This window comes from Cnephaeus nilssonii (genome assembly GCF_951640355.1).
Source record: "Cnephaeus nilssonii genome assembly, chromosome: 7".
NCBI classification, from domain to species: domain Eukaryota; kingdom Metazoa; phylum Chordata; class Mammalia; order Chiroptera; family Vespertilionidae; genus Cnephaeus; species Cnephaeus nilssonii.
In genome coordinates, this window is record NC_137078.1 from 93,261,863 (window position 1) to 93,272,653 (window position 10,791).

Sequence of the window (10,791 nt, forward strand, 5' to 3'; positions counted from 1 at the left end):
GCAGCCACAGGCCGAGGAATTTCCCATCCGAGGATGCTTCGTCCCCTCCACCCTGCCCGCGGCCCAAGTGAACAAAGGCGTCTTTGTGCTTGTGGTTGCTTCAGTCCTCCACCTCTCTCCCCCCCCCCCCGCCCGCCCCGTCTGGGACACTAGGTGCCCAGGGACACTTAGCCACTGATCACCTGCTTCTGTGGAACCAGGCACCTGGCCTTGGGTTACTGTACAACCTGAATACTCCCTGGACAAAAACCTGCCCTGGGGCAGTGAGTGCCAGGCCTAAATGCGGATGCCACCCACCCTCTGTCCGCACCAGCCTCGGTCTTCACTCTGAGCCCCCGCCCAGGCCAGCCCAGCCAGGGCCACCATGGTGGACGCCTTCCTCTGGGCAGCCTTAGGGAGAGGGGAGGAAGAGACAGCGCTGGGAGATAAAGGAGGCGCCAGGGGTTGGTGACAAACAGCCCCACCGGAGGAGCGCCGGTGCCTCTGCAGAAGGAGAAACAAAAGGGCAAAGGGAACCGCTTGGCAAAGGAACAAAAGAACCCAACGGCTCAGCTGCTTCTCTCCCTGGCGACTCCCAAGCTGCTCCTATGATTTATGAGGCCGGGGTCGCTCCCCACTGGAGTGCCGCCAAGATCCCCACCCGAGTCTGGGAAACACTGATGGGGGGTGCGAGGCTGAGGATGGGCCCCAGGACCCGGAGGGAGAAGGCCCAGGGTGTGTGCCCACACAAGAGTCACTCCTCTCTCCGGCCTCAGTGTCCTCAGCTTTCAAATGGGGGCATGGAGAGAGTGGCAGGGATCTCTCAGCTCCCTGCTGGCCCCACTGCTCGGGAATTCCGAACCCGAGGCTGGGTCACGCTCCACACAGAAAATCTACAGCGTATCCCCTCCTCCTGAGCACTGGGGTTTGTAAACACTTCTTCACACCAGCACATGCTGGGGGGCCAACCATCATTGTCGCTGCGGCAGCCACTTTTCACACGCCCACCAAGGACTAGACACCGTGCATGCAAACCCTTCGGGTCACGTGACTCGCCCTCCCAGCAGCGCCACCCAGACCGTCCACCAAGACAGCCACGTGTTCAATGACAGCAATGGAAGCTGAAAGTGATGAAGAGGTCAGCTGAGCTCACATGCTGGACAAGTGGTGGAGATGGGAGCTGAACCCTGGTCCAGACTCCAGAGCCAGGAGCCCTGGAGATCTAGAAGCTTCTCCCCAGAGGCGCCCTCCTCCCATCACTCCTGGCTCAGACCCGAGGTACAAATTCCACCTGGAGCAGCACGCTCCCAGACCCTGCGACCTTGATGGGGCGTGGGCAGGGGGCTGGCTTTCCCTCCTTGCAGGTCTGGACACTCCGGGAGAGGGGGGGGGCAGTCTCCAGATGATGGCTTCTCTTCCTTGAGGCTGCGTCTCTTTGGGAACCCCAGAGCCATCATTTACAACCCAGTGGCGGTTCCAATGAGTTTCCAGCTTCAGGTGGCCCAGAAAAGCCAAATTAATCTTCCTGGAGCACTGCTCTGGGACGGTCTCTCCTCTCTCTTCAACTGCTCCCCAAAGCCCCAGGCTCCAATCCAGACCCCTCACCAGGCGCTCGGGCCTCCGCCAACAATGCCAACCTCATTCCCAGTTTCTCGTGAACACTTTATGCTCAGGTGGGGCTTGGCACGAATAGATGTGTAGTGCATGCTTTTCCCCTCCTTTCTCCCCACCCCCCGCCCCATCACCAATCAAGGGCAGCTCCCTCCCCCGCCAAGGGGAACTCAGAAGGAAGAGGAAGCCCTTTGGTGTTCCCATCACCTTCTACTGTTGGCTCATCCCCCAGATGCCAGCTGTGATGCCAACGTGAGTGATGGTGGGCAGAGTGGACAATGAACACCTTCTCACACTGGGAAGGACCTCCAGTGGTAACTGAGCAGGGCCAGGCTCAGGGAGACCTCATTCATTCATTCATTCATTCAGTAAACACATCTTGAAGATCTGCTCAGAACCAGAACCCATGCCAGGGATCTGGCCCTCAAGCGCTCTCTGCTCAACAGGGAGACCAACGCACAACCACCTCCAGCCCCAGAGGAGGTGGTTTTAGCAGAGTGTTGCCCAAGGTGCCGCTGCCAGCACACTTAGGGGACACCAGAGTCACTGGGGCCGGGGGAGTAGTGGAGGGTGGGAAGTGGGCGAGCAGAGGCTTGGAGAGAGGTTTACTGGGGGTCAGGGGCTGTGCTGGCTGAGGGCAGATGTCTGCTCTCTATGCCAATAAAGAGCAGAAGTGGGGGAGGAGGAGAGGAGGTGATGAGAAGGCCAGGAACCTCCCAGGCAGGCCTTGTCTGTGGGCTGGAGAGACGTGGGCTCTGGTCTCCATGCTGTGTGACCATGGACATCAGTGTCCGCGCCTATGGATGGGGGATGTTAACACCCAATGGGATGGCAGTGGAGGAGGGAGGAGGTCACATCAGCCCAGTGATAACTGCAGCACCCAGCTCACAGCGCATGCTTTTTGGTTGAAGTTTCTGGCCTGTGAGCTCATGGGGAGCTGGCCTGCCTCACTCCAGACCCCTGTGGACCCAATGAGGCAGTGCAATGAGTGGGGGAGGGAAGGAAGGCTGGGCTCGCAGCCACCAAACCCAGGTCCAGTCCAGCCACTTCCTGCTACCATTTCTCATCTCCCCAAGCCTCAGTTTCCCTGGGTGTTCAATATGCTCAAGAGTAGCTGCCTTCATGTCTGATATGAGGACGACGTGGACCAATGGGTCTGCCAGCAGGTCGTCAGCTCTCGATTGCTATCAGTGGGCAGAGAGTTGGGGTGTCTGGAATTAGCATCTCCACCACTTTGATTATTTGAGCATCTCCAAGAAAGATAGAAGCAGAACTTGGCTGACAGGAAGTTCACCTGTAAGACCAGTCTCAACTCCACGTGCCATAGGTAAGCCTTTGCACACACTTTTCTGTAGAAAGCCATGTACCCAGCCCTCATCTAAATCAAGACACATGTGTCTAACGGCCAGAGGTGGCATATGCACCAAACAACCTCCATTGCGCACCTACCATGTGTCTCATGGAGAAGATTCGATGGCAGAGCTGGACAGCGTCCCTGTCTTCAGGGAGCTTCTAGTCTACTAAGGTGGGATGTGGGAGGTCCACAGTGAGACTGGCTCCATCCTCGAATTTCACTGGGAAGATTTTCATTGGATCTGGAGCTGCACTGGAGGTAGAGGGAGCGTGCAGGACAGCAATGCCTCAGGCCTCCAGGGAAAGGCAGGGAGCAGACGATGGAATCGGTCACCCCAGCCAGGGGATCATGAACCATCCTCCAGGGGTTACCCAGAGCGGCTAATCAACGACTCTGAGGCCCATCGTGCCTTAGGGAGGCTGTCAAGTGGGGTCTTTCTTGCACGAAGCAGAAATCACTCTGGACAACTCAAGCCAAAGAAAGGGAACCAATGGAGCAGGACAAGCTGAAGCGCTTGGCCTTGGGAGGACTCTTGCCACACGAGCTGGACAGCTCTGGCGGAACCGTGGTTAATGCTCGTACCCTCATCAGAGCCAAGAGCTCTGGCTGCCATGACTCGTTCCACCCTGTCCACTCCCTGCCAGGTAGGTCCCATCATTATTTCTTGGGAAACCAGCAAAGCACAGTTTATTGGGGGCCTCCACTGGCCAGGGAAATGCGCCAGTGAGTCTCAGTCTTCCTGACTCTATGCTTACTATTCAGGTTCCAGGGTGAATGTGACTGGATGGGCTCATCTTGGGGGGGTGTTGGTACTTGATGGTGCCCCCTACAAAAGTGGGGTGCAATTGGGAGTGGCGCTTGCATAATCCCCCAAAGCAAGTCTGGCATTTTGCCAGGAGATGAGATGCAGGAATGGCCTGGGGCCAAGCCCAAGACCAGATTCTTTTCCTGGGTGTCGCAATGTCCGTCTCCACCCCTGTGGGCGGCTACCCTGCACACCTCCAGCTCCGTGCACATGGCATCGATTGGCTCCATCCATGGGACCGTGGACAGTAGATCTTGGCGATTGTGGGCCCCTTCAGCTACTGCCCTCCCCTCCCCCCAGATGTGCAATGATGGGTTCCAGGATCTCATCTCTCTGGTTCGTTCCCAAGAACCTCATCCTGAAGATGGACACCTCTTAGGAACTCATGTCATGTGTTTCAACACCACCAACATCTATCACTCAAAACGGAAGGCTTTGCATCCCCTCGCAAATGGTGGAGGCTGCTGCATCCCACTGGCAAATGATGAAAAATAACTAGTTTCTCCTCTCCTCCAGGATCAGCAGTGTTGGATTGCCTTAGACCTGGGTTTGAAACTCCCAGATCTTCCACTTAAAAAAGATCCCAAGCCTCATTCATTATTTAAGGAAGAAAAAAGGAAGAAAGATGTGGGGGTTGGGGGTTGGGGAGGAAGATACTGGGTCTCTTGTCCTCATCTGCAAAACGTGGCTACTAATCCTGCCTCGTGGGCTGTTGGGGGCATTTAATGTCTAAAGAACCTCTCTAGGTGCATAATACACGGTAGCTGTCAGCAACCTCGCTCTTCTTTGTCCCAGTCCTCACCGAGACTCTAGGAGACAACCTTGGTCCTGCCTCTGGCTCTTTGCTCACACAGGTTTCTCTTCCTGGCCCACCCCCCCATCCCCTCCCACCCCCACAGCCCTGGGCTTAGGAACGTCCTCCCTTTACTTCAAGGTCTAAATGTCTCCATCCCCTCTGAAGCATCCCCTTCACACCCCAATTAATCCCTCTTCCCCCTCTCCCCGCAAGAACCTGCTGGAGGGGACATCAATTCACTTGGCCTCTAAGCAGGCATCAACGCACTTCCACCTGGACCGCCATGCCTCTTTCCAGGAACATGTCCAACCTCTCACCCCACTGAGGTGAGGACCCCCGGTCTCAGGTCTTCCTCTTTTCAGAAGCGCCCTGCCCACAGCAGTTGCCCATTCATTGTCTAGATGATGACGAGGGCTTTCAGGGACACCCGCTCTCCCATCTGTGCAGACAAACACACTGGTAATTCTCTCAATGGGGATTTGGGCAGGAGAAAAACATCCAGAGAGGGAATTGGATCCATTGCAACTGTCCATGTGGCTGGAGCAGGGAGGGGACTGTAGGCCGTTCTCACTAGGAGACAGCAGAGCACAGAGGGAAAGAATCCCATGCCGAAATCTCTGCTTGCCATGTACTGCCTGGGTGGCCTGGGGGAGGTCACTGAACCTCTCTGAGCCTCAGTTTACTCATCTGCAAAATAAGGCTAATTTTACCTCTCAGGGTGGTTGTAAGCATTCAAGGGGACGAGAACGGCAACGCACAATGCCTGACATACAGTGAGAGCTCAGTTATGGTCCAAGCTCTAGCCCCTCGCTCCCGCTAAGTGAAGAATCAATCTTCCGCTAAGCTGTTAGCAGAAAATCCTCCCACCGTGTTCAGGGCTGTGTTCCCAATGCTTAGCACAGTGCCTCGCACACAATCAGTACATACTAGACATTTGTGGGCGCATGAATAACTGAATTTCAAGGAGCCTGAGGATGGAGCAGAGGTGGGCAGGGTGGTAAGCCAGGTCAGACACCTACATGGATGCCAGGAAAGCCAGTTAACAGAACTAACCAGCCTCCTCTTTGTTTGGCCTCTGCCTTTGAAGTCACAGACTGCTTATCCAGAAGCCTAGGGCAAGCTGCTTAAACCCCTCCACCTCTGTCCCCCACCGCCCCGCCCCCGAACTGTAGCAGCAGTTACGTGTGTATGAGACAGAGACTCTGAAGAGTCAGGTAGCCACGCCAATCTAAGGCGTCACTGGTCCCTAGTGTGGCCCTGCCCCCTGGGACTCTCTGCAGCCTGAGAGAGGGGTCATGGGAAGGAAAGAGGGAGCCTGGGGCTGGACCAGCTGGGAGCTGGAAGGAGCCAGTGCTCCTGCCATGAACGAATCTTACAACGCCGAGCCTCACTTTCCCGATCTGTGAAAGGAGAAGCTTAAACCCATCGCACAGCATGCACGAGGGCTGTGAAGCAGCCAGCACGGGCTGGACACGTGGCAGCTGATCCACGTAATCGTGGTTATTGAAAACGCAAAACCCCAGCTCCGACATAAGACAGGAGCGATCTGAGCTTGTTAGAGGCTTGCTGTGGAAGGGGTGTTAGATGCAGGGTTTCGGCACCGCATGGACCAGGGCAGCTCTCCTCTGGAGCCTATCATCTTGCCTAAGGCGTTAGGGTTGGGTAGGAGGATAATCAGTTCCTACTGCAACAAGATTCTCCTGCTTAGAAGACAACAGAACTTTCAGAACCAGTGATCTCAGAGGTTGCTTCCAGCTCTAACATTCTCTGCACATAAAAAAGAAAAGCTAGCGCAACATCTCAGGCAAAGCTCCAGTTCGCATCTGGGGTGGGAAGGGAGTGGAGGCGCTGCCTGGGGGTCGGGACATTCTGGGGGAGCTGGAGAGAAGCAGCCTGCACAGAGCAGGCCCTTTAACACGGCTGCCTGGGGCTCAGAAGGAGCCCTGCGGTGCCGAGCCCCAGCGGGTCAGGGCGAGGGGTGGGGGTGGAGAGGGAGGATAAATATATAAAATCCTCACACCAGCCCCAGCAGCACAGCCCTGCAGTCTCAGTGTGGCAGCTGCCTCAGCCCAGCCAAGCTAGCCACCCCCTCCAACCCACCTGCTGATGCTTGATTGTGAAGAGAGACCTGGCAGGGCCTCTGGCTCCACCTAACTGGGCCTGCCCACCCCTACTCTTCCTGAAGAATTTCCCAGAGCCCCATGCGGCAGGTCCAAGAACCGTTCTCCAGCCCCCAGTCCCTGGTGCCCCCACCCCCCACCCCCACCTCCAAGGGGCCACTGCACAGGCCCAAGAGCAGAGCTTCCTTCCCGGAAGTGCCCAGTTGAAAACACCATTCAGGCGCCCTGGGTGATGGGGAGACCTGGGAAGTGTGAGTTTCTCCTCTGGAGTCAGATTCCTGGGAATGGGGGGCCAGTGGCAGGCATTTCCCGCCACCCATCCAGCCAACCTGTGCAGCGGACTCCTCTCTCCTTTCTAACCCACCTCTCGGAAGTGGAACCCCTTTGCTTTGCAACCCACACGGGCAGAACAAGCCAGGGCGCACTGGCCGCGCCCCTCTCTAGTATGACCGCCCCGTCCCCCACTGAGCAAGCATGTTTATGATACTTGCTCCAGATTCTATGCTCCTTGTCCCCAAGGCAGCCCCGGGCAGGTGGGCCGGCAGAGCCCCGTGCCAGGTGCTTGGCTCTTGGTCCAGGAAGGGCGCCCTCCTCCGGCAAGCCGGCCTCTTGCATCTCTTGCGGACCCTACTGTATCCCCGCCCCCTCGTGGGCACTTACTTGGAAGCGGGAAGGAGAGACCCCACCCACGCGCAGTCTTTTCTCCTCTGCGGAGAACAGACCGCTCCCCTGCCATCTGGGACCCCGGTCCGCGCCCCAGGCTCGCAAAGTTTCCGGTGCGCGATCCGGGTCTGCGCCTTTCCTTCACCCTGAGCAGCGGAGCTCAGAGGCCACGCCGGCTCCCCAAGCCCAGATGCGCTCACGCCCGGCTCTGGGCCCCGCCTCCCGCAGCCTGCGTTGGAGGTGGGTGAGGGGGCTGCAGGACGCCCCAAGCTCTGGAGCCAGAAAACGCTGCTCGCGGTTCTGGGGAGCTCACAGGGTGGGGTCCTGATGGAGCGGGTTTCCCATCACTCGCCGCCATCCCCCTCTCCTGCCGGGTCTCTCTGTTCTGAGCATTGGGGGGCGGCGGGGAGGGTGCTCCCTTCCCGCCTGCAACCCCAACCCCTGCTCCCTGCAATGGCCAGGTGAGGGCTCCAGTGCCTCTCAACAAAGCCCCGCGCCCTCTCCGTGTCGGAAGCGCAGGAACCGGTCAACCCCGCCCCCCACCCCTCCTCTCCATCTAACCTTTCCCTCTAGGGGCATCCGAGGGAGGGAGCCCTCGCCCCAAAGTTGGGGGTAGATTTTGATGCACTTTGAAAAGTCCATTGCTCCAAGGATGGGGACAAAGTACAGGGCCTGCATTCCTGTGGGTCACACCTGCCTCTCCCCCCTCTGCCAGCAGGGCCAGCATCGGGCTCCCATTCTGCAGCGGCTCCCCTCTGCAGACCAGCGCTCTCCAAGGACCGCGGAGAAGAGGGGGTGGGGGGTTAGGGGCGCCCCTTCCTGGCAGGCACTCTGGGAGCATGTTAGACACCACCCCTTAGGGCAAGGCGCACACCAAGGGCAGTTGGCTGCCCCGCCTCCATCACCCCGTTGAGCCAGGGGCTGAGCTCTACTGGTCATGGTCACAATGGCTACTTTTTGGCACCCCACGTCCCTTTCCCCCCCTCCATGGCGGAACCAGGCTGTTTCCAGAGGGGTTGGTTTGGGGCACCCAGGTTTGACAGAGGCTTAGGGAGGATCCAGGACCAGGACGCGGACCCTCGCCGGCTCCTCCCTGGTCCCGCCTCCCTCCAGCTGGGCGGGTGTCCAGTGTCTGGCTCCCTGACCGAAAGGTGCCTGAGTCGCAGGTTCCACTCCCGCAGCTTTTAAGACCCACGAGCCAGTGGCGCGGGGCGGGAGGCACCGAGGCAGCCGAGAACCCCGGGGCTGCGGAGCCTCAGATCTCCGATCGCTAGCTCTGGGGAGCCCGCTAGGCTTCTTCCTCCTTCCGGCTGGGACCCAGTCCAGGCAGGACACACACATACCACCGCTCAACCTCCTCACCCCCCACGCGCCCACACCTGCCCCCAACCACACGCTCGGGTCCATGAAGCAACACGAGCCCCCACCCCCCGCACCCAGGCTCTGCCCCAGGGTCACATTCTCACCTGCTGTGCACGCACGCCCCCGCCCAGAAATACAGTCATCTGTGGTCACACACCCCTCCAGGGACCCGCGCACTTGGGGCACGCGTGAAATGCCACACCTCACATATGCACTCGCCCTTTACCACGCTCACACACACAGCGGCACGAGCTTACACACTTCACACCCTCACGGAGGAGCTGGCACCCACTCAGCCCCAAACACTCTGGCTCCCACTCTCACACACACACACACACCTTCTCCGCGTAACTGACACAGACACTCTACACCCCTCCAGCCACTCGCTCACTCACACACCATCACACACATTCGCATCTATCTCTAAATGCGCTCCCGCACCCTCTTCACACGCAGCTCCTTCCCGGGCACCCTCACACACAGGCGCAACAAAGGCACGAGCGCACACACACACACACACACACACACACACACACTGGCACAGACCCAGCGCCCAGAGCGCTCTCTCCACAGGAGGCATTCTCCCCGCCTCCCTCGCTAAGCCGACCGGCTCCACAGACCCCCACGCCAAGACCCGGGCTCGGACCCGAGCCTCTCCGGAGCAACGCCCCCCCGCCCGCGCCCCTCCCCGGCGGACGGCCCCCGCACACGTCCGCCGCCCGGGCTCCCGCAGGCGCCCGCGCACTCACCGCGCGCCAGGTCGAGGATCGCGGCGAGCAGCAGGCAGACGCAGCCGCGGAGGCTCAGGGCGGCTCGCATGGTGCCCGGGAGCTGGAGGCGCTGGCGGGGCGGCGGCGGTGGCGGAGGCGGCGTCGGAGGCAGGTCCCCTCGCCATGGGCTCAGGCGCGCTCCTGCCTCGGGCCGCCGGCCGAGACAGTGGGGGACAGCGCGGGGCGCCGCGGGGGCGCCCCCATGCCGCCGCGGCCCGGCTGCCCAGGCGCCGGGCTGGACTGGGCTCGGGCTCAGCGGGGCGCCGCGACCCTCGGGCTCCGGGCGGGCGTCCTCCGGACGCGCAGCTGCTGCCTCCCGGCTCCGCGGCTGCGAGCGGCACCCACCGCCGCCGCCGGGATTCGGGTCCGCGGCGGCGCTGGAGTTTGGAGCCAAATTGCGCTCTCGCTGCCTCGCGCTCGCCTCTCTCGGCTGCGCGAGCGCCCCCCTCCCAGCGCCCTCCCTCCGTCCCTCCCCTCTCTCCCCGCCCCCCACCCTCCCAGCCCTCCCCTCGCCGCGCTCTCCGCTGTATTATACAGACTTTTCTTTAATCCTTTCTGGGCTGTTCGGTTCTCTCCGCTAAGCCGATTTATTGCAGGGAGAAGGAGAGCTCCCCCTTCCCCCTCCCTTTCCTCCCTGTCTTCTCCCCCCACCCCTACGCCCGGGGACCCCCCCCCCTCACTCACACCTCCCTTGAAACCCTTATCTTCACAACCATCTCCCAGCTGACCTAGGCTCCTGCCCTCCAGAAGCCAAGCTCCAGCTGATCCCCCTCCACCTAATTCCATCCTGGGATTCACCCGCCCCCCCCCCCCCCTACTCACACACTGATGGGGGAGGCAGCCGCCCAGCCTCCCTGAGAGGGATGCCTCCACAGCGGGCAGAGCAGGCAGGGTGTGGCCCCAGTCCTGGCCTTGCCCCTTACTGGTAGTAATGCCCTAAGTGGGAAGGATCAGGGACATAAGTGTTCTGAAACTTCCCAAATTAGGGGTGCCCTCCCCCAGGAACCCGGGGAAATGGGGTGTTTTGTCCTTTCTTCTTGGAATAGCCACACGCTTGGATCCAGCTGGGAATGGGTAAGGAACTGGTTGTTTCCTCTTGGCAGAGACTACGTTTTCACTTTGTTGGCAGATCTGACGCCCCTTTTACCCCAGGCCTGAGGAGTGGAGCTTGGGGCTTGTATCTTAGCATTTACCTCCCACTAACACACACACACCATGGAGCCTGGGGCCTGGCTGTGGGCCTTGGGGTCTCCTAGGAGGGGAGAGGTACTCTGGCCCTCAGGGTGAGCTGGGGGCGAGGTTGGATGGGGCAACTCAGCGCGCGTCATCCC

At 59.9% G+C, this 10,791-nt stretch overlaps 1 protein-coding gene across 1 annotated transcript in view; it reads right to left on the bottom strand.

The window, feature by feature from the left end:
- Positions 1–9,509, bottom strand: part of IGSF21 (immunoglobin superfamily member 21) — a gene marked incomplete at both ends in the record, with an annotated part of 207,399 nt that extends 197,890 nt beyond the window's left edge. The window contains one exon of the mRNA XM_079776571.1: positions 9,440–9,509. Within this exon, the coding sequence (XP_079632697.1) occupies positions 9,440–9,509 (70 nt within the window). The remainder of the gene's footprint in view (positions 1–9,439) is intronic.
- Between the last annotated feature and the right edge of the window lie 1,282 nt (positions 9,510–10,791).